The following is a 26754-nucleotide window of genomic DNA, read 5'->3' as shown; positions in this document are numbered from 1 at the left end:
AGATGCAGATGTCCCACCCGGAATCTGAGGAACTTGCGGGAGGCCGGATGAATCGGGATGTGAGTGTAGGCCTCCTTGAGATCCAGAGAGCATAACCAATCGTTCTGCTCGATGAGGGGATAAAGAGAGGCAAGGGTCAGCATGCGGAACCGTTCCCTGACCAAAAACTTGTTGAGGACCCGAAGGTCCAAAATGGGACGCAGATCGCCCGTCTTCTTCGGGACCAGGAAGTACCGGGAGTAAAACCCCTGGTTTTGTTGATCCACCGGTACCGGCTCGACGGCCCGAAGCCGGAGCAAAGCCTGAGCTTCCTGGAGAAGAAGAGCGGTCTGTGTGGAGTTGGAAGGATACTCTCTTGGAGGATGGTCCGGGGGGACCCGTTGGAAATGAAGAGAGTATCCCTCTCTTACGATGGAGAGGACCCAGAGGTCCGTGGTGATCGCCTCCCATCGATGACAAAAATGATGGAGACGACCCCCTATGGGAAAAAATGGGGTAGGCAGAACGAGATCGGTTATGCTCCCTGGAGGAGAGTCAAAAAGGCTGAGTAGCCTTGGGAGCAGCCGGCATTTGAGGCTTTTGCTGAGTCTTCTGGGGCGGCTGTCGCTTTGCAGGCTGTCTCGCAGGAGGGGCCTGCCTTGGTTGATAACGCCTTTGGTAGATTATAGGCGGTCTAGAAGGACGAGACTGTTGTGGTTTAGGCTTAGGCCTCATGATAGACTGGAAAGATTTTTCGTGGTCTGACAGTTTTTTAGTAACAGTCTCGACAGACTCATCGAACAGATCCGCTCCCGCACAAGGCACATTTGCAAGTCTGTCTTGGAGATTCGGATCCATATCAATGGTGCGAAGCCAAGCCAGTCGACGCATGGCGACCGAGCAGGCCGCAGCACGAGCCGAGAGCTCGAAAGCATCATAGGAGGATTGCATCAATTGGAGGCGCAACTGGGACAGGGTCGCCACCACCTCCTCAAACTCAAACCGAGCCTCAGCATCGATGAAAGGTGTGAACTTGCGGAGTACCGGCAAGAAAAAATCCAAATAGGACGAGAAGAAAAAATTGTAATTGAGCACTCGAGTCGCCATCATTGAATTTTGATAGATACGTCTACCAAACTTATCCATCGTTCTCCCTTCCCTGCCAGGAGGCACGGAAGCATAGACTTGGGAGGGGTGCGAACGTTTAAGGGAAGACTCGACTAGGAGGGACTGGTGAGAGAGTTGAGCTCCCTCAAACCCCTTGTGGTGCACGATGCGGTATCGAGCATCCAACTTGCTAGGTACCGCAGGTATGGAATACGGTGTCTCCAAACACCGCATGAGAGTCTGGTCAAGTAACTTATGTAGGGGAAGCCGAAGTGTCTCCGCCGGAGGATGAGGTAAATGCATGGTGTCCAGATACTCCTTAGAGTACTTCGACCCAGTATCTAAGGTCACATCCAAGTCATCCGCCATCTGTCTGAGAAAGGATGAAAAGGAAAGTTGGTCCTCCAAGGCCGGCCGGCGAGACGGACTAGAAGACGTGGAAGCCTCCGGTTCCAGGGAGAGCTGGGAGCGGCATGGAGAGTATGAGGTAGATGGTTCTTCATACTCCGGTCCCTCTGGCTGGGATAAATCTGAGGATGAGTATCCCATACGCTGCATTTTCTTCTGTGGAGACACCTCCGAATGACGCGAGGAGTGTCTAGAAGAATGTCGAGATCGATGCCTCTCCCGATGCCGGGATGGGGAACGTGATCTTCGATGCATCGATCGATCCCTTGAAGCCTCGAAGGAATGGATTGGACTCGATGCAGTGGAGCGCATGGGAGGCAACGATGCCGACTCACGCGGTGCCACCCAAGTCTGGTATGGAGTGCGAAAGAACTCCTCCTGCGATGCAGTATGCCCAGGACTCCGATTATCAGGGGCCGATGTAGTACCCTGGTGACGTGGAGGTGTAATGGGCTCTAAAGGCGGCATGTCAGAAAGGGAAGCCCGCCTAGTGGGTTCCGCCGCCCTCCGCCGCTCCCCCTCGTCGAGCAGGGAAATCGAACGACGAGGAGGAGGGGGAGGGGGCGGACCGCTCTCCGGGACCGGGACCGTAGTATCGCCCTGAATATTAGCGATAAGCCTTGGTCCCATCGTCCGCATGAGCTCAACAAATTGAGCTTCGAGCAGGGATTTAAGCGATGCCGATATGGAGGGATCCGCACCGAAAGGGGGTCCTCCTGCACGGTCATCGCGTTCCTTCGTGGTCGAGTGCTTCTGCTTGGTAGCTTTGGGCACTTTTATGACCACGGGAGGAACAGTGGAAGGCGGTACCTGAACCGAGGAGACGGGAGCAGGAACCGATGCTGAACTCGATGCAGAAGCCGGTGTGAACGATGCTGGCTTCACGATGCTCGATGCATGAGTCGCAGATGCAGGCTTCGAACAGACCGGTGAAACATCCGTCGAAGTCGAAGCAGATGGCTCCTTAGAAGACTCCATCTTAAACATGGACTCCCAAAGTAAGCAGCGCCGTTTAAAAGAGCGCGCTGTGAGCGTGGAACAAGGCCGGCACGATTTCGGAACGTGTTCTGGACCAAGACACTGAAGACAGCGCCGGTGTGGGTCCGTCAACGAAATCGCACGCTGGCACTTGCTGCACTTTTTAAAACCGGTGATAGGCCGGGACATAGGCCGGAAAAGTGACGTTGCTAGGTCGAAGGAGCTAGGTCGCAGCCACGAGGCCGGCCCGGCCGAACCGCCGGACGAAATAATTGTAACTTTTTTTTTTTTTTTTTTTTTAAATAGAAATAAAAGTCAAAGAAAGTAAGAAAACAATAAAACGCGGGGAAAGAAGGCAAAATACTGAAATTTCAGTCAGCGCAGAATTGAAGAGAACTTCTCAGCTCCGCGGAAAGAAAAGAACTGAGGAGACGCGCCCGGTACATCGGGCGGGAAGGCACTGGCGCATGCGCGGTGCGGGCATCTCGAAACTTCTGAGTTTCTTCAAGCAAGACATGCTTGCAAGATGTCCGTATCGGGGCTCTGTCGGATGACATCACCCACTAGTGAGAATACCTGCCTGCTTGTCCTGGGATAAAATGTCATTACTTTTATAATGGTTGATGGGGAAAAAGTATTAACGGTTATGCTATGTTATAAATTGTAGATCGGGAAAATGTTAGAAAGTCACAAACAGACACCGTGAAGCCGACAGAAAAAGTTTAACAGCACAGAAGCACAGCCGGACAGCACAGAAGAAGGAGAATGTTATGAAGTTGATAATTATTCTGATAGCAGCAAAAAGTGTCAGAGGATGGTTCAAATAAGGGTGCATTAGGTCCTTCTGAAGATTCAGAACCAATCAACTATGTCCAATTTGTGAAAAGATGGGATCGTAAACTGGACAAGTTTCATGGTGTGCTTTATTCAGAAGAATTTCGTTTCATTAATTTAGACAGGATAACATCATTAAGTGATGCTCAAAATGCTATACGCCAAGGCATCCAACATATCCTGGACGATGTTAACAGCAGAGTATCGCCCGGTGACTACGTACAAGTGCACCTACATTCGTCACTTTTTCACAACTCCTTGTTTTCTGGTAAATTAAATCCCGAATCGCTAGATGCTGATGATTTCTTAGACCAGGTTGCTAAAATCCTTCAAAGTCACAGAGAAATACAGGTCTGTGATTTATTCCGTGTTGTTGTACTTGTAATAAGAAACAAGGGTGGTGGGGGGGTCGTAGGGTGTTAAAATCTATACTGTTTAGCCAGATTTTGCAGAAAAAAGGATGTATTTAATAGATTTGAATAACACAGGTAATAACCTGTGTTTTGCCGGTAGCCTTACAGCCCTTATATCCCCCGTAAAACTCACAGATGCTGAACTGTTAATAGGTGCTGAAAAGCTACATAATGATTTGGGGTGGTCGGTACATAAAAAAGTCATGCTCGATGATGTAGCAACCATAGAACAACATTTAAAGATAAATATAAGAGTTGTGTTTTATACAAACTCTTGGTGTTGCTTTAAAACATCAGACCAGCCCATTTATCCAAAAAACGGTTTTCTTATCGCTACATGACGATCATTTCTACGGCATAACCGATGTCAAAAAATTCTATGGTGAGCGTAATTTCTGTACTTTTTGCCAGAAGCCCTATAGTCACGACCACTCCTGTACATTATGGTGCCGTCTTTGTTCGACACAGACATGTTTGAACAATGACGGTATACAGCAGAGGTGTCCTAACTGCAAGATGTGTTGTCGCTCTAAAGACTGTTTAGATAGACATACGCAGCTGGCGCAGAAAAAAGAAGTGGAGTGTTTATCTAAAACACTGTGTCTGAAATGTGAGTCCTATGTGAACGAAAAAACATAAATGTAAGGGTAGGATGTGTAAGCTATGCCGTGAACCCTTAAGCGGTGATGACATACACTTATGTTTTATGACACCCATCGATAAACTCAAAACATCTGAAAAGTATATTATTTACGATTGCGAGTGTATGCAGGAAACAGGCTGGCACATTCCTAATTACATATATGCCGAGGACTTGTACGAAACAAGAAAATGGGAATTCAAGGGTCTAGAGTGTATTTTTGCTTTTATACAGGTTTTTTTTTGTGACAAAAAATTTAAAGACTATACCTTCATAGCCCATAATGCCAAAGGCTATGACGGGTGTTTTGTTCTTAGCCAACTGTTAAAGGAAAAGATGGACACAGATCTGTTGGTTCAAGGTGGTAAGCTTTTACAAATCACAGTAAAACCTATAGCTATTATAGCTAAAGGTTTTACTGTGATTTGTAAAAGCTTACCACCTTGAACCAACAGATCTGTGTCCATCTTTTCCTTTAACAGTTGGCTAAGAACAAAACACCCGTCATAGCCTTTGGCATTATGGGCTATGAAGGTATAGTCTTTAAATTTTTTGTCACAAAAAAAAACCTGTATAAAAGCAAAAATACACTCTAGACCCTTGAATTCCCATTTTCTTGTTTCGTACAAGTCCTCGGCATATATGTAATTAGGAATGTGCCAGCCTGTTTCCTGCATACACTCGCAATCGTAAATAATATACTTTTCAGATGTTTTGAGTTTATCGATGGGTGTCATAAAACATAAGTGTATGTCATCACCGCTTAAGGGTTCACGGCATAGCTTACACATCCTACCCTTACATTTATGTTTTTTCGTTCACATAGGACTCACATTTCAGACACAGTGTTTTAGATAAACACTCCACTTCTTTTTTCTGCGCCAGCTGCGTATGTCTATCTAAACAGTCTTTAGAGCGACAACACATCTTGCAGTTAGGACACCTCTGCTGTATACCGTCATTGTTCAAACATGTCTGTGTCGAACAAAGACGGCACCATAATGTACAGGAGTGGTCGTGACTATAGGGCTTCTGGCAAAAAGTACAGAAATTACGCTCACCATAGAATTTTTTGACATCGGTTATGCCGTAGAAATGATCGTCATGTAGCGATAAGAAAACCGTTTTTTGGATAAATGGGCTGGTCTGATGTTTTAAAGCAACACCAAGAGTTTGTATAAAACACAACTCTTATATTTATCTTTAAATGTTGTTCTATGGTTGCTACATCATCGAGCATGACTTTTTTATGTACCGACCACCCCAAATCATTATGTAGCTTTTCAGCACCTATTAACAGTTCAGCATCTGTGAGTTTTACGGGGGATATAAGGGCTGTAAGGCTACCGGCAAAACACAGGTTATTACCTGTGTTATTCAAATCTATTAAATACATCCTTTTTTCTGCAAAATCTGGCTAAACAGTATAGATTTTAACACCCTACGACCCCCCCACCACCCTTGTTTCTTATTACAAGTACAACAACACGGAATAAATCACAGACCTGTATTTCTCTGTGACTTTGAAGGATTTTAGCAACCTGGTCTAAGAAATCATCAGCATCTAGCGATTCGGGATTTAATTTACCAGAAAACAAGGAGTTGTGAAAAAGTGACGAATGTAGGTGCACTTGTACGTAGTCACCGGGCGATACTCTGCTGTTAACATCGTCCAGGATATGTTGGATGCCTTGGCGTATAGCATTTTGAGCATCACTTAATGATGTTATCCTGTCTAAATTAATGAAACGAAATTCTTCTGAATAAAGCACACCATGAAACTTGTCCAGTTTACGATCCCATCTTTTCACAAATTGGACATAGTTGATTGGTTCTGAATCTTCAGAAGGACCTAATGCACCCTTATTTGAACCATCCTCTGACACTTTTTGCTGCTATCAGAATAATTATCAACTTCATAACATTCTCCTTCTTCTGTGCTGTCCGGCTGTGCTTCTGTGCTGTTAAACTTTTTCTGTCGGCTTCACGGTGTCTGTTTGTGACTTTCTAACATTTTCCCGATCTACAATTTATAACATAGCATAACCGTTAATACTTTTTCCCCATCAACCATTATAAAAGTAATGACATTTTCTTTTAACCCTAGTCTCCTTACAAAACCAGGATACCTACTATTTCGTTTATCTTTTGGCTTCCGGTAAGGAGCCGGTTGTTGGTTAGAACATGTCGATGTAGAAGGTGTGGGCTCTCCAGCCGTTTCTTGGTCTAATCATAACGAAAAAAGAATGTTTTGTACATGCTGTTTTTAAAAACCAACATATGTGCCATATAATACTTTTGTCACTTACTGTTTAATATCCGTTGTCTTTTTCTGGTAAGAGATAGTTTATTTCTACCATCAGATCCCCGTTCCTGTTTTTAAATGCAATGATAGATTCAGAGAAAGAAAAAACGATATCCCTAAAACCAAAAATAAAAGCCCCTTTTCTACACACCATGTTAGCAGTTGATGTATCCGGGGGCCCGGCGTAGCACCCACAAAAACCAGAATGCTTGCTGGTCTTCTCATAGTTTATTTTATACACTTACAATCCCCTCTATAGAGGTTATCCGTTCACAAAGGCTTTATTGTATGTCTAAGACCTCTGATAGAACTTGTTTGTCTTGGTTAGTCAATTTAGACACCAAAATGACCCCTACGTGTCTAGAACCTAGTTCCTTATAACCTGTCACACCTTCTATTGTTTTAGTTTGGGTTGATAATACATTTCTAAAACACACCACACATTTTATATTTTTTTTTTTTTTTTTTAAGAAAATCTTTATTTTACAACAATAAAATGTTTAAACTTTTATACAAACAAACATACCATTACACATTGTATTTCCCACAATCCCGAGAATAAAAAACAAAACATGTTTTAAAAAGCATTTCTTTTGAAGAATGATTTATAATCGGTGTCACGGATTAAATCATTTACAATCTCTACATATGTACCATCTCTCATGACATTGACCAATCTGTTGAGTAGCCGTGGCCCGTTTATAGAGGTTTTAATATCTCTGATTAAATCAATGATTATATTAATGCTTTCATTACAAAGCATCAATATTTTCATTTTATAGCCTACAAATGTGACTACATTTACCACACGTCCTAGGCATAGCATGTCACAAGTTTTTTTGAGTTTCTGCTGTATTTCCTTATGTCCCCATATCAAGCAATCGTGGTGTTTTTGCCCCCCAGCACGTATTAAGCAGGCTCCACAATCTTCATCCTTCACGCCTTGCAGACATTTATTTAGAACGCCGTATACAACGACCTTTATAAATGATTTAAGTTCTGTTGGTGTTTTGGAAAGGCCTATGCCGGTCCACAGTCCATAATCACAAGAATCTTCAGGTTTACGCACATTCACCGCCGGTTCTCTTTGAAACGAGCAGAAAAAACACAAACATGATAGATTTATCATCGGCATGTACACCTTGTCCACAGGTTTCTGTGATCGTGAAGATCCGCCACTTCCCTACAAAAAAAACAAACATACAGAAATAAATTTTCCTTTTTAAAACACATGAACACATACAGCTTCATAAACCCCTTCAACGACCACTGGTAATAAAAAGTGCGTGTGTGTCTCTCTCTCTCTTACCGTGAAAGATCCTGGCTTTTCCAACATGTCTGTTGCTTCGGCTTCAGCAGCGGCTTCATAAAATTCAATATCTGAAGCATTATCCTCTGGTAGTTCATAGCCTACATCTTCATTTTCTATGTCTGAATCATATAGCTTTTGAGCATCTGGAAACTCTTGTATTTCAGAATCTGTTAATTCGTGCGTATGCTCCCCGGTATCTGCCGTCAAGTCAATCGGTTTTTCAGACGGTGAGTAACCCTCTTTCTCCGCATTACAGTCTTTAAGAAAGTTACGAGGCCTCTTGGTAGGCCTTTTTTCAGTTACCTGCGTGTTAAAGGGATCCATATTTTCTTTGTCTGATTCGTACAGTTTTTCGGTCTTTGGGTAACCCTCTTTTTCTACATCACGATCTTTAAGAAAGTAACTCAATCTACGAGCCTTCGTGACAGACATTGAATTCCTACTGAAAAGGATGTTAAAAGCTAATGCAACTTTTCTCGTTTGTTTCTGCCCCTACTCTGTTTTAAAAAGCAGGAAAGATTTTGTGAATGCCTTTTGTTTTGTGCTCTGCTCTATCTGTGAGCTCTTAAACCCCACTTCATTTCCGGGTGGGGGGTTTTGACTAAGTCTGTTTCCGCCTACGTGTTCAGAAAAGCGCATATCCGTCGCTTCATTTACCCAATTTCCGCCTATGTCATCAGAAAAGCGCATTTCCTGTCGGGGCAGGCACTCCCTTTTCCTGTGATGTCACCAGAAAGCGTATTTCCGGGGGTGTTACCTGTCAGGGTGGGGGTTAAACTTATGTTTCCTTTGTGCCGTACGTGTGCCGCCGCGCGGCAACCGGAAACGCGTGCCCATACGGATGTACACCATAGCCTGTAGGACGTCTTGGTAAGTAAAGGTATTATGGATTTTAAAGTCCTGTTAAATCTTTCCACTACAGCTGCTTTAACATCATTATGGGTCACAAAAATCTTTACCCTTGTCTGCTTGAAGTTTTTCAGATGTACGCCCTAAATTAAATATTGTTTCAAAGGCTTCGGTAACTTCACGACCGGTTTTTGTTTTTAAAGAAACGACCCGTGCATATTTTGACAGGTTATCTATTACCGTTAAGATGTATTTGTAACCGTTGTTATAAGGGGGGCAAAGGCTGACATGTTGACTAAGTCACTTTGCCACTGTCTGTTGTTTTATTTCTTTTTAAACGGATACTACCCGGTCTGTGTAAATTGTATGCGTTTTGACCGGTGACCCAATCCACCACATCTTTTCTCCGGACTGTTATATCACTCTTTTTAGCCGCTTGAAGTAGAGGGTTAATGCCTCCATAGCTTCCTGCCGCGTGTGGATCATAATAAATTTGCTTCAATAAAGACTTTTGCCTTTTTAACAGAGCCCTGTTAGGTGACATCTGCTTTTGTGTTTTTGTTTTTTTTTTCAGATTGTTAAGACAACAGTAGGGGGGCCGGGACAAGTTCAGACATGTTTAAACACACTTCCACATCTCTCCCCTTGGTTTTATCAGGGGAGGGGTGTTGCAAGGGTCTTATCAGCTGTTACCATGACAATAGGGGAGCTGACCCATTAACCATTAGCTCAGAATTCCTACTGAAAAGGGTGTTAAAAGCAAATGCAACTTTTTTTTTTTTTTTCTCGTTTGTTTCTACCCCTACTCTGTTTTAAAAAGCAGGAAAGATTTTGTGAATGCCTTTTGTTTTGTGCTCTGCTCTATCTGTGAGCTCTTAAACCCTGTCTTTTAACTAAAAACTGTTAAAATAAAGACGCTTCTTTTCTGGGTGGGGGTTTTGACTGAGTCTGTTTCCCTATTTCCGCCTACGTGTTCAGAAAAGCGCATTTCCGCCGCGTCATTTACCCTACTTCCGCCTACGTGTTCAGAAAAGCGCATTTCCGCCGCGTCATTTACCCAATTTCCGCCTATGTCATCAGAAAAGCGCATTTCCGGTAGGGGGCAGGCACTCCCATTTCCGGTGATGTCATCAGAAAGCGTATTTTCAGGGTTAAACACGCCCCCATTTCCGGTGATGTCATCAAAAGTGCATTTCCGGGGGCGGGGCATGAGGGGGCGGGGTCATGGGTGGGGGCGTGGCTTGAGGGGTGGGGACAGGGGCGGGGGTGGGGCTTGAGGGGTGGGGCCATGGGCGGGGCTACCGCCATTCATTCCTATGGGAGGGGCGGGGCCATGGGCGGAGACTAGGGTGGGGCCATGGGTGGGGGCGGGGCCATGGGCGGAGACTAAGGCGGGACTAAGGCGGGACAATGGGCGGGGCTTAACCCGGAAGTGAACGCTGATTGGTCGATCCTTATCTTATCTCACCTGTCAATCAGTTTGACATGAGGTGTACCCATTATACTACTGGCTTAAGCTACCCAAATTCGAAGGAAGGAATTTCTTCAGTTAAAACCTAGGGTTTTAGCCCTAGCTGCTAGTTTTTTCCTAAATTCCCTCCAGTGGATTCTTAAAAAATGCCGAACCATTTTCTAAAAGCGGCATTGGCTTTTTGCGACAAAAATAAGCGACTCGTCCAGGGGTGCCGGTCAGTGTCAGAGACTTATAGAAAGCCTGTGTTGTGATGCAGCGGGAGAGATGCCCATTCTCTCTCCCACTGCATCACAACACCCCTGCCCTGCAACAGAAGCAAACACTTCTCCCCCCCCCAGAACAGCAGCAACACCGCCCCTGTAGCGTGAGAGATGCCCACCCTCCATGCTGCCAAGACATCTGCTGCCACTCAGCCACACTCACTGTCCGCAGCGTGAGAAATGCGCCTCTTCCCACTGCAAAGACACCTGCCGCTGCACAGCCTCGCTCACCACCCATAGCGGGAAAGATACCTACTCTCCCCGCTGCCAAGACACCTGCCATCGCTCAGCCACACACACCGCCTGCAGCAGGAAAGATGTCAATTCTCCCTGCTACCAAGTGACCTCCCCCTGCCTCCGATGCCCTCTCCCCCTTACCTCAACACAGATGCATGAGAGCGCAGACTCCCTCCTCCCAGCTGGCCTGCCTGCATCATCTATAATGGGATTTCCCCTCCCAGGTGCAACTTGGGATGCACTGGGAAAGGGACCCAAGGCTCTGATTAGCCCAAGTTGTATAAGGCCCCTCCCAGCCTGCCTTAAGAGACAACTGTCTGCCTCGAATCCTTGTTAGAATCAATCCACAACTGGAGATCTTCAGGCTGCCAGTTGGACAGACACTGACTGAGGGCTCCACCCCCACAGATCCTCACAGAGCGATGGAGGGGGGATTAAAAAGCAGCTAGCTCCCTGAAACTCAGTGGGATTCACACAGGGGCCCCACAGCCTGCACTCAAGCCTCTAGTAAATCAGAAGACAAGCTGACTCCCACAGGAACGGACCCCATCCTTGAATAAACACAAAGCGGGCTGGCTCATCAGGTATACCTGGGGGTTGCCCTGCGAGCTGCAGCCCACCTTTGCAGAGTCGGTGTCCTCTCCCAGGCAAAGCAGCCCCATATCTGGGGTCCTCTTGGCACTGAAGTCTCTTGAAATGGAAAAAAAATACTCGAAAATAATAAAAACCAAATAGAGTAGATCATAACACACCTTCTCAGTTCGCTTGGAGTATTTGGGAGTCTGTTTTGACATGGTGAAAGGATGCATCTTTATTCCTGAGCCATGGAAGAAACTCAGGAAGCAAATTTCAGAGCTCTTAGTAATGCTAAATCCCATGGCATGCTGTTGAGACAGACATGGGGGAAATCCACTGCTTGCCCTGGATTGGTAGCATAGAATGTTGCTACTATTCTGCCAGGTACTATGACATGGATTGGCCACTGTTGAAAACTGAACTAGATGGGTCCAGTATGGCAGTTCTTATGTTCTATGTTAAGTAGTTGTTCCATATTTTCACGTAGATAACGCGCACCCGTGTAAAACGCGCACACGGGTATAGCATGCGAAAAACATAAATTTATGTACATAAATTTTTATATACCGCGCACACCGTATACTGCGCATGCTGCCCGACTCTCCTTTCGCCCGCCCCGACTCTCCTCTGGCCACCCCGACTCTCCTTTCGCCCGCCCCGACTCTCCTCTCCCCCTTGAAGTCCTGTCCCCACCCTGAAAGCCTGATGCCCCCCGACGTCCGTTTCACCCCCCCCCGCAGGACCGCTCGCATCCCCATCCCGAAGGACCACTCGCACGCACTCGCACCCCCACCCCGAAGGACCGCTCGCACGCACTCCCACCCGCACCCGCACCCCCACCCTGAAGGACCGCTCGCACCCCCACAGCCTCCCGACCCCCCCATCATGTAGAAGCTCCTACCGGTGTCCTGCTGCTTCCTCTTGGCGGTCCCGACTCCCCGACACGATCGGGGCAAGATGGAGCTCAAGCCCTCTTGCCCCAGCCAACCGCGGCACCCCCGACACGATCGGGGCAAGAGGGAGCTCAAGCCCTCTTGCCCCCCCCCAACTCCCCGACACGATCGGGGCAAAAGGGAGCCCAAGCCCTCTTGCCCCGCCGACTCCCCTACTCCCCAACAATATCGGGCCAGGAGGGAGCCCAAGTCCTCCTGACCACGGCGACCCCCTACCCCCACCCCGCACAACATTACAGGAAGGAGGGATCCCAGGCCCTCCTGCCCTCGACGCAAACCCCCCTCCCCCCAACGACCGCCCCCCCCCAAGAACCTCCGACCGCCCCCCCCAGCCGACCCGCGACCCCCCTGGCTGACCCCCACGACACCCCCACCCCCCTTCCCTTTGTGTAGTTGGCAGGACAGACGGGAGCCAAACCCGCCTGTCCGGCAGGCAGCCAACGACAGAATGAGGCCGGATTGGCCCATCCATTCCAAAGCTCCGCCTACTGGTGGGGCTTAAGGCGCCTGGGCCAATCAGAATAGGCCCGGGAGCCTTAGGTCCCTCCTGGGGGCGAGGCCTTGGGCACATGGTCGGGTTGGGCCCATGTGCCTCAGGCCCCGCCCTCAGGTGGGAACTAAGGCTCCCGGGCCTATTCTGATTGGCCCAGGCGCCTTAGGCCCCACCAGTAGGCGGAGCTTTGGGACGGATGGGCCAATCCGGCCTCATTCCGTTGTTGGCTGCCTGCCGGACAGGCGAGTTTGACTCCCGTCTGTCCGGCCAACTATACAAAGGTACGGGGAAGGGGGGTGGGGGTGTCGTGGGGGTCGGCCAGGGGGATCGCGGGTCGGCTGGGGGGGCGGTTGGAGGTTCTTGGGGGGGGGCGGTCGTTGGGGGGAGGGGGGTTTGCGTCGTGGGCAGGAGGGCCTGGGATCCCTCCTGCCCGTAATGTAGTGCGGGGTGGGGGTAGGGGGTTGCCGTGGCCAGGAGAGTTTGGTCTCCCTCCTGGCCCGATATTGTCGGGGAGTTGGGGAGTCGGCGGGGCAAGAGGGCTTGGGCTCCCTTTTGCCCCGATCGTGTCGGGGAGTCGGGGGGGCAAGAGGGCTTGAGCTCCCTCTTGCCCCGATCGTGTCGGGGGTGCCGCGGTTGGCTGGGGCAAGAGGGCTTGAGCTCCCTCTTGCCCCGATCTTGTCGGGTGTCGGGACCGCCAAGGGGAAGCAGCAGGACACCGGTAGGAGCTTCTACATGATGGGGGGGGTCGGGAGGCTGTGGGGGTGCAAGCGGTCCTTCAGGGTGGGGGTGTGGGTGGGAGTGCGTGCGAGGGGTCCTTCGGGGTGGGGGTGTGGGTGCGTGCGAGCGGTCCTTCGGGGTGGGGGTGCGGGTGGTCCTGCGGGGAGGGGGGGGGTGAATCGGACGTCGAGGGGGGGAACTATGTAAAAAAATTTTGTACAACGCGCTCACGCGTATAACGTGCAAGGGTATGCGCGGTACGTAAAAACCACGTATAACGCGCGCGTTATATGCGAGAAAATACGGTAATTCTGTTACATAAACATAGGAGTCTGTATATTAGGTGATCATTCTATGCTCACAAACTGTTGCAGAAGGATGCCAATCACATCCTTCACCACCTCTTCAGTTTTTCCAATAGGAAGAAATATTTTTTCACTCAGAGTTGCTGGAGTGACCAGAGGATTGACCCAATCATATTTTGTAACAGTGGTGGATTGACAACAGATTTGTGTCCCCTCGGGGAAGGAGCTATTACCCAGCTTCATCAGTACCTGGGCTGGGAGAGAGTATGTTGGGTGCCTGTTATTCATGATCTTCTCTTGGTTGGTGAGAGGGGGGGCAGTTTCCTGTTAGAAGGATGGTGACTGAAGTTGCTTTAAAAAAGTGGATGGCAGAGCAGATGCAGGCCTATCAGGAGGCAATGGAGCGCAAGTTTGCACAAGCCATGGAGCAACAATGGCATCAACCCTTGCTACTGTTGATGGAAGCCAAGAACTGAAGCACCTAGCAGATGATGTAAAGAAATTGGTGGCAAGTCAGGACTCTGAGGTGGGCTGATTGCCAGAGATTCTGGGACAAGTCCCTGGTGAATGGACAAATAATTTGACTGACAAAATTAAGACCAGGAGATGATCCCAAGGCCTACCTCACCACTTTTGAAAGAGTAGCCAATGGCCACCCGACCAGTGGTTGGCCCCATATTTGACTGGGGAAGCCCAGGCTGCCTTTAGGGCCTTAGATGTCCATAACGTCCTAGACTATAGCCAGGATTGAGAAGCTATTCAATACCAGTTAGGGCTTTCCCCAGAATAATATCAATGAAAATTCAGAAAAAGGGAGTTCCAGAAGGGCAAACGGTCTACAGCCTCATGAGAACTCGAGGCAGACATTCAGTGAGCGGCTCAGCGTCAGGCAGGCGCAAGGAAAGCTCTTTCATGCCCAGTGCACCGTTGGGCCGGGAGAACTCAAGACGGCCATTCAGGGAGGGGCTCAGCATGGGGCAGAAGCTTGGAAAGCTCGCTCCTGCCCGGTACACTGCTGAACCACCATGGATCGCGGTGAGGAGGTGGGAGGGAGAGAGGTAAAAAAGATTGGCAGAGTCAGCTGGAACAGGAGGGATTCCTCCTGTCTCGGCCAACCCCACCAGGTCATATGGCAGGCATGGTGGAGGCCTGCAACAAGTCCAGGAGGGGGGCGGGTGGGCAAAACCCCTATTTTTGTGCCACTTTTTAAAATACAAAAATCTTGGTTTACATTCAAGTAAATATGGTATACTACATTCATCTTATTTTTTCAGAGACAAGCAAGATACTAAGTCCTCACAGGTAGGTGATATCAACTGATGGAACTTGGCATGGGAAACTCTCCCTTGGCTTAGAGCCTTTTGATTTGGACCATATATATGCAGCACCATCATGCATTTGAGCTGTATTAAAATAATAAGTTAATTACAGAATATGACCTCACATAGATTCTATAATGTTTCTAAACTAAAGGATACTTTTCCACAGCAGGCTCCATCAGACCATATTACCACCTGTGGGTGCTTCTATCCTGCTGCCACAAAGAACATCACTTTATTGACATATAGCATGAATATGTATACCCTACAGCAGGGGTGCCCAACGCGTCGATCACGATCGACCGGTAGCTCAGGAAGGCAACTCGAGTCGATCGCACTCGTGTTGCCGTCCTGATCTACCGGCCGATCAGCCTTCCTCTCCAGTGTTCTCCCTAGGGCCTTTTAGCTGGGCGGTCCGCCCAGCTGTCATCTGACGCTGCTGAACATTAAAAACCCCCCCAAAAAAACCGGCTTGGAAATTTCAGCCCCTAGCGAACTTATGCTCCGGGCTCTAACGTGTGCGTGCAGGCTTCTCTTCTCTTCCCTCCGAAACCGGAAGTTATGTCCGGGGGAGGGGGGGAGAAGGGAAGCCTGCACGCACATGTTGAGAGCCCTGAAGCAAGCGTTCGCTACGGGCTAATGCGGGAGACAGGTTAGTGAAGCATTTGTTCTTCTTCCTGCCGGGTCCTGCCTACTTTCTGTTTCCGCGAAGGCAGGACCCGGCAGCATTTCCCCCAATAGGTTGATCACGATCTTGGGCTGATCAGCCTTCCTCTTCCCCACGGCAGAATTGACGTCGGGGAGAGGAATGCTGGTTGGCCGAAGCAGGGAGAGCTTGGGGCCTGTTATTGGTGGCGTTTGGGTCCTGGTCCCCGATGGTAATGGCAGTGGCTTGGGGGAGGGCAGGGAGAAAGAAGGAAAGAAGAGAAACAGAAAAAAAAGAAAGGGAGGCAGAGAGAAAGAAAGGGCAGGGAAGAGGAAGGAAAAGTTGGGGGGAAGGAATGAGGTCTGGAGGAGAAGAAGCATACAGGCTAAAAGAAGGGAAGAAAGATTGTATGCACAGTCAGAAGAAGAAAGTGCAACCAGAGACTCATGAAATCACCAGACAAGGTAGGGAAAATGATTTTATTTTAAATTTAGTGATCAAAATGTGTCTGAATTTATATCTGCTGTCTATATTTTACACTAAGGTCCCTTTTTACTAAACCGCAATAGAGGTTTTTAGCGCAGGGAGCCTATGAGTGTCGAGAGCAGCGCTGGGCATTCAGCGCAGCTCCCTGCGCTAAAAACTGCTATCGTGGTTTAGTAAAAGAGAGGGGGTATATTTGTCTATTTTTGTATGGTTGTTACTGAGGTGATAGTGCTTAGAGTCATCTGCTTTGACCTCTTTGAAAAACCCTGGAATAGGAATGATGATTAACATTTTCTATGCATACAGTGTGCTTTGTGGGTTTTTTTTATTTTATTGTTGGTAGATCATTTTGACTTGGTCATTTAAAAAGTAGCTCGCAAGACCAAAAAGTGTGGGCACCCCTGCCCTAGAGGACAGGGGAGATATAATTCAGACATTCAAATACTTGAAGGGTATTAACGTAGAACAAAATATTTTCCAGAGAAAGAAAAATGGTAAAACCAGAGGACCTAATTTGAGGTTGAGGGGTGGTAGATTCAGAGGCAATGTTAAGAAGTTCTACTTTACGGAGAGGGTGGTGGATGCCTGGAATGCGCTCCCGAGAGAGGTGATGGAGAGTAAAACTGTGACTGAGTTCAAAGAAGCGTGGGATGAACTAGAATCAGAAAATAATATTAAAAATTGAACTAAGGCCAGTACTGGGCAGACTTGCATGTCTGTGTCTGTATATGGTCATTTGGTGGAGGATGTATATGGTCAATGGCTAGGAGGGTGTAGATAGGCTGGAGTAAGTTTTAACGGAGATTTCGGCAGTTGGAACCCAGCCAGTACCAGGTAAAGCTTTGGATTCTTGCCCAGAAATAGCTAAGAAGAAAAAATTTAAAAAATTTAAATTGAATCAGGTTGGGCAGACTGGATGGACCATTCGGGTCTTTATCTGCCGTCATCTACTATGTTACTTATCCCCTGATTAATCTATAAAATGCCATCAGTCTCTGTGGTTTTGGATTCAATCAGCCATTCTTCAATTATATGAAACACACCCAACCCACTAGACTTTTTCCACTGTGAACACAAGCAGTAGCAATCGTAGAGCATGACACGGTGGACAGAATTTGTCACCGTCCCCATGAATAACCATGGGAAACCATACCCATGTCATTCTTTATGAAGAGAGGGAAGAATCAGAGTATGAATTGGCACAACAACTGACCCTAGAGCCTTGTATTGAAGCATGCTGATGTAGAAAGACTGAAGTTGAGATGCACACTAAAGAATGGCACCAGATGGTTTCCCGCAGTTATCCGTGGGAACGGGGATGGTGACAAATTCTGTCACCATGCCAATCTGGAGTGAAAAGATATTTACTATTAAATTAGGGAGAGTGAGTGAGAGTGTGTGATTTTGGAACAAAAACTATATAAAATGACAACTTTCTGGAAGTTTAATTATATGTATAGTTTAATTATATGTATATTTTCTAGAAGTTTAATTATATGTATATTTTCAAGTTGTTATTATATTTACCTCATTGGCTCTTTTAATTATTTTGTCATCTATGTCTGTGATCCCCATCACCATGATCACATCATACTCAAAAACCTTGATTAGAATTCTTCTTATTATATCAAATCTAACGTAGGAACTGAAAAAGAAAAAAATAGTGGTTTGGTACAGGGTTTGCATGTAGTTTCTATCACATATGCTATCTTAACAGGTATTAACTTATTCCAGAAGTAATGTGATACTGATCTTTCACAGCTAATCTTTTTTATTTCATCCTAACCCCCTTTTTAATGACGTCGCATTAGGCTTCTTTTTTATCACCGGCTGCAACAGTATTAGCTCTGATGCTTATAGAATTCCTATGAGCATTGGAGCTAATATTGCTGCAGCCGGCGATAAAAAAGCCTAATGCGACGTTGTAAAAGTGTGGGGGGGGGGGTAAATTTTTTTCACAAAAACCAATAGAGTAGATGGAAAAACACACAAATAAGGCTATTTAAATGTTTAAAGATGCAAACATATGATTATTCAAATACCTTCCTCAGTCAATGTATGAAATATGAAGGAAACTTGAAAGTTTACATCTTTAAATATTTGTTAACTTAGAGATATAATCCCCATCAAGCTAATTTATTAATTTTATTTTGGTGGCTAATATAATAGTCCCTTTCTAGGTAAATCAAATTCTAAAGAGAAAAACCCTATCTCCAGCAAATCAGAAAAAGCTTACTACAATAATGCTTCAAGTAACAGGGTATCTATATAATAAAACCGTAGGCGGCGCATGCGCAGTCTTATCAGCGTGCTTCCATGATCCGTATGTCCGTGGCCGACAAGACTGCAGCATGCCCCGCGCTTACTACGGCCCCACGCGCAGCTCAGTTCGGCACGGCGGTTTCCCCAGATAGGGGAAGCCGAAAAACTCAATCCCGCCTCATGGTCCTGCCGCCGCTCACGAATTCCCCCCCCCCCCAATCCTCCTGCAACAGCCGCTACCGCTCCTGTTCAAAGCGGCCTGCTGAGGTTCGCGGCCGCTGTAACGAACCTCGCAGGCCGCTCTCCACATGGTAGCACGTTCCCTCTGACGCAATCGCGTCAGAGGGAACATGCTACCGAGTTGGAGAGCGGCCTGCGAGGTTCGTTACAGCGGCCGCGAACCTCAGCAGGCCGCTTTGAACAGGAGCGGTTGCGGGAGGAGGGGGGGGAGTTTTAACAGGAGGAGTCGCCGAAAAAAACCTTCAGCCGCAGCAGGCCAGCACACGGGAAGGGAAGGGGGAGGGGCCGAATGGAGCAGGGCAGCTCAAGGTAAGAAGGGAATGGGGGGTGGGGGAAAATGTTTCTACTACTCAGCAGGGACCTGGAGGGGAAGGGAAAACCGCTGCTGCTTCTGCAAAGGAAAGTGGTGGTAGGGGAGAGAAGGGAATGGGGGGTGGGTGGGGGAAAATGCTGCTACTACTTCACAGGGATCTGGAGGGGAAGGGAAATATCACAGCTGCTTCTGCAAAATAAAGTGGGGGGGGGGAGAGAAGGGAATGGGGGGTGGGTGGGGGGAAATGCTGCTACTACTTCACAGGGATCTGGAGGGGAAGGGAAATAGCACTGCTGCTTCTGCAAAGGAAAGTGGGGGGGGAGAGAAGGGAATGGGGGGTGGGTGGGGGGAAATGCTGCTACTACTTCTCAGAGATCTGGAGGGGAAGGGAAATATCACAGCTGCTTCTGCAAAATAAAGTGGGGGGGGGAGAGAAGGGAATGGGGGGTGGGGGAAAATGCTGCTACTGCTTCAGCAAGGACCTGGAGGGAAAGAGAAATACCGCTGCTGCTTCTGCAAAGGAAAGTGGGGGGGGAGAGAAGGGAATGGGGGGGGGGGGGGGGGAAATGCTGCTACTACTTCACAGGGATCTGGAGGGGAAGGGAAATAGCACTGCTGCTTCTGCAAAGGAAAGTGGGGGGGGAGAGAAGGGAATGGGGGTGGGTGGGGGGAAATGCTGCTACTACTTCTCAGAGATCTGGAGGGGAAGGGAAATATCACAGCTGCTTCTGCAAAATAAAGTGGGGGGGAGAGAAGGGAATGGGGGGTGGGGGAAAATGCTGCTACTGCTTCAGCAAGGACCTGGAGGGAAAGAGAAATACCGCTGCTGCTTCTGCAAAGGAAAGTGGGGGGGGAGAGAAGGGAATGGGGGGTGGGTGGGGGGAAATGCTGCTACTACTTCACAGGGATCTGGAGGGGAAGGGAAATAGCACTGCTGCTTCTGCAAAGGAAAGTGGGGGGGGAATGGGGGTGGGTGGGGGGAAATGCTGCTACTACTTCTCAGAGATCTGGAGGGGAAGGGAAATATCACAGCTGCTTCTGCAAAATAAAGTGGGGGGGAGCGAAGGGAATGGGGGGTGGGGGAAAATGCTGCTACTGCTTCAGCAAGGACCTGGAGGGAAAGAGAAATACCGCTGCTGCTTCTGCAAAGGAAAGTGGGGGGGGGAGAGAAGGGAATGGGGGGGTGGGTGGGGGGAAATGCTGCTACTACTTCACAGGGATCTGGAGGGGAAGGGAAATAGCACTGCTGCTTCTGCAAAGGAAAGTGGGGGGGGAGAGAAGGGAATGGGGGGTGGGTGGGGGGAAATGCTGCTACTACTTCTCAGAGATCTGGAGGGGAAGGGAAATATCACAGCTGCTTCTGCAAAATAAAGTGGGGGGGAGAGAAGGGAATGGGGGGTGGGGGAAAATGCTGCTACTGCTTCAGCAAGGACCTGGAGGGAAAGAGAAATACCGCTGCTGCTTCTGCAAAAGAAAGTGGGGGGGGAGAGAAGGGAATGGGGGGTGGGTGGGGGGAAATGCTGCTACTACTTCACAGGGATCTGGAGGGGAAGGGAAATAGCACTGCTGCTTCTGCAAAGGAAAGTGGGGGGGGGGGGAGACACAGAAAGAAATACAGACAGACAAAGGAGGCTAGGGAGAGAGACAGACAGAAATAAAGACAGACAGGGGACCAGAGAGACACAGAAATAAAGACAGACAGGCAAAGGGTGCCAGGGAGAGAGAGAAAAAAATTGCAGGAGGGAGAAAGACAGAAAGAAAGGAAGAAAGAAACAGGAGCAGGGAGAGAGACATAAAGAAAGAAAGACAGACAGCCATATATTCTAGCACCCATTAATGTAACGGGCTTAAACACTAGTTTCTATATATTTTGCAGAACACATGTGCAAATAACATATTGTAACCAAATCTAAAATGGCCATAATAAACTTTGCAGATACCACTGCTTCATATCATTTACTTCTGCTGCTGTTAAAAATATGGTTAATAGATAAAATATTCAGTGGCTCAAAGCCAGCCCAAGGGTTTCAGTCACCCAGGGCAAACCTATAATATCCCCTGTCCCCCTTTAAAGGGCAGATCTAAAGTTCTTCACCCCAGCATCTACTATATCGCTATTCCCTATCCTCCATAGTCAAAATCTCCCAGTCTCCTCCCTACCACATTCCTTCAGGTGTCCAAGCCTCTCCTCTTCCCTACGCTCCCTCCCCCCCCCCCCCACACACACACACACACGTGTCCAGCACTGTCCCTACTCTCTCTTCCCTCCTGGTATCCAGGATCTCTCCCTCTGCCATCTTACTAGACCTGTGCTGTCACCACCTTCCACCAAGCCAACTCTAAAGTAATATGATACTGGTCTTTCATAAGAACATAAGAATTGCCGCTGCTGGGTCAGACCAGTGGTCCATCCTGCCCAGCAGTCCGCTCATGTGGCAGCCCCAAGGTCAACACCAGTGCTCCAAATGAGTCCAGTCTCACCAGTTTAGCATGAACTTGTCCAACTTTGTCTTGAAACCCTTTAGGGTGTCTTCCCCTATAACAGACTCCGGAAGAGCGTTCCAGTTTTCTACCATTCTCTGGGTGAAGAAGAATTTCCTTACGTTTGTGCGGAATCTATCCCCTTTCAACTTTAGAGAGTGCCCTCTCGTTCTCCCTACCTTGGAGAGGTTGAACAGTCTGTCTTTCTCTACTAATTCTATTCCCTTCAGTATTTTGAATGTTTCGATCATGTCCCCTCACAGTCTCCTCTTCTCAAGGGAGAAGAGGCCCAGTTTCTCTAATCTCTCGCTGTACGGCAACTCCTCTAGCCCCTTAACCATTTTAGTCGCTCTTCTCTGGACCCTTTCAAGTAGTACCATGTCCTTCTTCATGTACGGCGACCAATGCTGGACGTAGTACTCCAGGTGAGGGCGCATCATGGCCCGGTACAGCGGCATGATAACTTTCTCGGATCTGTTCGTGATCCCCTTCTTGATCATTCCTAGCATTCTGTTCGTCCTTTTCGCCGCCGTAGCACATTGTGCAGATGGCTTCATGGACTTGCAAATCAGATCTCCCAAGTCCCTTTCCTGGGAATTCTCTCCAAGAAGCGCCCCGGACATCCTGTATTCGTGCATGAGATTTTTGTTCCCGACATGCATCATTTTGCACTTATCCACACTGAACCTCATTTGCCATGTCGCTGCCCATTTCTCAAGTTGATTATGTCACGTTGCAGATCTTCGCAATGCCCCTGTGTTTTCACTACTCTGTATAGCTTCGTATCGTCCGCAAATTTAATCACCTCGCTCGTCGTACCAATGTCCAGATCATTTATAAAGATGTTGAAGAGCATGGGTCCAAGCACTGAGCCCTGCGGCACCCCGCTGGTGATGCTCTTCCAGTCTGAGAATTGTCCATTTACCCCCACTCTTTGTTTCCTATGCTCCAGCCAGTTTTTAATCCACGTGAGTATTTCACCCTCGATTCCATGGCTCTCAATTTTCTGTAGTCGTTGTTCATGTGGAACCTTGTCAAACGCCTTCTGAAAATCCAGATAAACAATGTCGACCGGGTCGCCCTTGTCTAGCCGCCTGTTTACTCCCTCGAAGAAGTGTAGCAAGTTCATCAGGCAAGTGCCGCGAGAACCACAAGTCCCATGAGAACTGGCGGCAGTGTTTCAGTCAGCGGCGCAGGGTGGGAGTTCTAAAAGTTCATTCCTGCAAGTGCCAGACAGGGTGCGCTGCTGGCTTCTGACATCGGAAGGAGGGGCTCAGGCAAGATACACTGCTGGACCACCAGGGAAAAGGTACGTGGGAAGGGTTACAAATTAGTTAGTACAGTACTGTATTAATATAGGCCGACTTACGACCGAATCAACTTACGACCTATCAGTCAGAACCGATTGCGGTCATAAGTCAATGACTACCTGTAACTGTTATTCTCTCTCCTCCCCCTAAGTTTTCTAACTAACTAAATCACAAATGGAGCCTTCAATTTTGATCTGGTTTTGGTACAACTTTCTCGAAGATTAAGTTGCCTATGTTTTTACATCAACTGGGAAGGAAATCAGATTGTCTTTCAGACATGGTGTAAAAGATTTAACCTAAACTGTGTAGAAGACGAACAGGAAAATAAGTGTATTAAATGCTGGAAATGTTCCTTGATGCCAGCAGCCCAGTAACAATGGATGAATCTGTTGCAGTAACAGTAAGATGCTTGAGTAGCTTGGCACATGGATGGAAGGACGTTGCAGATGGTAACAGATAAGACTCATTGAAACATCAAAGGCAGACAAGACACAAATTAAGTCATTAACTGTAGTTAAATTTAAATCCAAAATAGTTTCTGCGTTTTTTTTAATCATTGAATTTAGTTGCCAATTGTCCAAGATGTGTTAAGTTTTTACATATTGATACTAGTCTTAAATTTTAGAGAATGACATGGGGACAAAGTTTGCCCCTGTCCCTATCCCCGCGGTTAACTGCAGGTACCCATCTCTGTGTCATTCTCTAAACTAAACTTTGGGTTTGTATACCGCGCCATCTCCGCGAGCGTAGAGCTCGGCACGGTTTACAGAGTTAAGATAGAAAGGAACTACAATGGAGGGTTATAGGAGAGGAACTAAGAAGATAGAGAGGGACAAGAGTACCAGAGCACGGGAGGTGATTAGATTTTTGAAAAAAGCCAAGTTTTCAAGTGTTTGTGGAAGGATTGGAGGGAGCTTGAATTTCTGAGCGGGGATGTGAGGTTGTTCCAGAGTTCTGTGATTCTAAAGGGAAGGGATGTTCCAAGTTTTCCTGCGCGGGATATTCCTTTTGTAGAGGGGAATGATAGTTTCAGTTTTTGGGAGGTTCTGGTGGAGTTGGGGTTTGAGGAGTTCCAAAAGAGTGGGATGACGGGAGGAAGGATGCCATGTAGGATCTTGAAGGCTAAGCAGGCACATTTAAAGAGGACTCTGGAGTGTACTGGAAGCCAGTGAAGCTTGGACAGGAGTGTGGAGACGTGGTCGAACTTGCCTTTTGCGAAAATAAGCTTAGCCGCGGCATTCTGAATTAGCTGAAGTCTATGGAGGTTTTTCTTAGTTAGACTTATATAGATGGAGTTGCAATAATCCAGTTTAGAGAGGATGGTGGATTGAACAAGGACGGCGAAGTGAGAATGATGAAAGCAGGATCTTATTTTCCTCAGCATATGAAGGCTAAAGAAGCATTTTTTTACCAAGGAGTTGAGGTGATCATTGAAGGAGAGAGAGGAGTCTATGATGATGCCTAGGACTTTGCTAGAAAACTCAAGCTGAAGAGTGGGGCCGGAAGATAGTGGGATGAAGGTGGGTAAGTGATCTAATGTTGGGCAGAACCAAAGTAATTTTGTTTTGGATTCATTCAGTTTCATTTGTACAGATTGGGCCCAGGATTGGAGGTTCATTATACATGCGGATATGTTCTCAGCGAGGTTAGTGAGGTTCGAGTCGGTCTCGAGGAGGATGAGGATGTCGTCAGCATAGGTGTAGAGAGTTTCAAGGGGGGATAGATGAAGGAGTTTCAGAGAGGACATGTAGATGTTGAAAAGGATAGGAGAGAGGCGTGAGCCTTGCGGGACTCCACATATCGGTTTCCAGGGGGGGGATGAGGTACCGTTTATGTTAACGGTGTAGGAGCGGGAGCGTAGGAATTTCGAGAACCAATCTAGGACTGTGGAGCTTATGCCAATTTTGGAGAATTGGAAGATTAGGATATCATGATGGACGACGTCGAAAGCGGCGGAGAGGTCGAATTGTAGAAGAACAGCAAATTTGTTGCGAGAATGGAGTTGTTGCACCTTAGAGATTAGTGAGGCCAATAGGGATTCGGTGCTGGGGTTGGGTCTGAAGCCGAATTGGTGGGGTAGGAGAATAGAGAATCTTTCTAGGTAGGAGGAGAGTTGAGTGGATATGATAGATTCTAACAACTTGGTTAGGAGGGGAATGTTTGCTATTGGACGGTAATTTGATGCTATGGAGGGGTCAAGATTGGTCTTTTTCAATAAAGGGGTCAATACAATATGTCCCATATCGGAGGAGAAAAGGCCCGATGTTAGGGCAGAGTTTATAAGTTTGGTGAGGGAGACGATGGCCTGTGTAGAGATATTCTCGAATAGATCCAAGGTACACTTGCAAGTTTTTAGTTTGAGGCAGAGTTTGGAGACTTGCGATTCGGAGACAAGCTCAAAGACGGTCCAGGATCTGTTGGCTGGAATGGGATTGGAGTCAGGTAGGGTGGGGTTGAGGTCAGTAAAGGCCAGGGAGTTGTAGGAGACTGTAGGTGGGAAGGAGCATCTTAGGGTGGTAACCTTTTCATTGAAGAATTTTGCTATGGTATCGGCTGATAGAGACGAGGGGAGCAAGGATGGGTCTTTTGTAGTTAAGGAGCGCCAGATGTTAAACAGCGCACTGATCTGGTTGTTGGATCTGGAGATCTTATCTCCAAAGAAGTTCTTCCTGGCTTTTTTTAGTGTTGAATTGTAAAGTTTAATATTGACCCTCCAGGTCAGTCTATCTGAGGGGGATTGGATTTTTTCCATTTGCGCTCCAAAGCGCGACATTTCTGTTTCAGTTCTCTGTGAAGCGGTAGGTACCAGGGGTCTTTCGGGGGTAAGAGATGGTTTTAGTGGATATTGGAGTAAGGGAGTGGTAGGTGGATTCGGAGAGGAAGATCTCTAATACTAAGAACATTACATTAGTACTAAGCACAGCTGTTCTATGCCAGTGCCATCCAACATCACCACCCATTTCTGTGTCTGATTCAGTCCCTCTTGTCAACGAGAAAAGGGATGATTGGAAGAGGAGGAAATGAAAAGGGATGACTGCAGAGAGAAAAATCAATGTAGGGAATAATAGAGATATGAGCAGATAGAGATAAAAAGGCAGAGTAGAAAGTAAAGGAGCAAAACAAGATAAAGAGACTGGGTTGCTAGCAGACAAATGTAGGGAAAGAGAAAAACTGAAAATGAACGTAAAGATCCTGGAAAAATGAACTGAAGACTAAAGAGGAAAAAAAAACGCACAACATAAATAGAAAAGATATTTATTCTAAATATATTAATTGTAATTTGTCAAGCTTTAGAAAATGCATTTCTATTGTCTTAGAAAATCATTTCCCCTTATACCGAGCATTGAGCACTGCATTGAGAGTCCAGTCTGGATTCGGGGGGGGGGGGGGGGGAGGTTCAGTTCAGATTTGTCTGCCTCTGTTTTTGGTGAGGATCTGTCTGTGTTTTGCATGTCTGATTGAGGTGAAGGATTTTGCGAGGATGTAGTTTGTGTTCTGTCCCCCATAGTCATGTGAGCATATTACTGTATATTGTTTTGTATTTTATTTTTCACAATAAATTTTTATTAACAATTTAAGCATATAGCAACTTATACAGAGGCAGTACACAATACCAAAGAAAAGCATATGTACATAACTGCAAAATCTCATATTCAATACACAAAATATCCTCTCTAGACACATAACATAAGAAATAGAAAAATTATAATCATCAATACTATACGTACCCCAGTACAAAAATGGCATTCCATAGGTAATCCTCCCACCCCACTCACCAAAATATCCTCTTGAGGAAGGCACTTAGTGTGACCTTCAGAGTGTTCACCAATCATCCTCCTTCACCCCCTCCCCCTCCC

General features: G+C 47.2%; 1 protein-coding gene across 8 annotated transcripts in view; it reads right to left on the bottom strand.

The window, feature by feature from the left end:
• Positions 1-26754, bottom strand: part of CARS2 (cysteinyl-tRNA synthetase 2, mitochondrial) — a 182224-nt gene that overhangs the window by 130229 nt on the left and 25241 nt on the right. For 6 of the 8 annotated variants that reach the window (XM_033949063.1, XM_033949070.1, XM_033949066.1 and 3 more), the window contains exon 3: positions 17819-17936. The exons of the other annotated variants lie outside the window; for them this stretch is intronic. In XM_033949063.1, the coding sequence (XP_033804954.1) occupies positions 17819-17872 (54 nt within the window). In that variant the 5' untranslated portion in view covers positions 17873-17936. The remainder of the gene's footprint in view (positions 1-17818; positions 17937-26754) is intronic. 8 annotated transcript variants of the gene reach the window in all.

The sequence above is a fragment of the Geotrypetes seraphini genome, chromosome 6, assembly GCF_902459505.1.
Source record: "Geotrypetes seraphini chromosome 6, aGeoSer1.1, whole genome shotgun sequence".
Lineage (NCBI taxonomy): Eukaryota > Metazoa > Chordata > Amphibia > Gymnophiona > Dermophiidae > Geotrypetes > Geotrypetes seraphini.
Note: the sequence above shows the minus strand (reverse complement) of the source record. Positions and strands in the feature narration are given on the sequence as shown.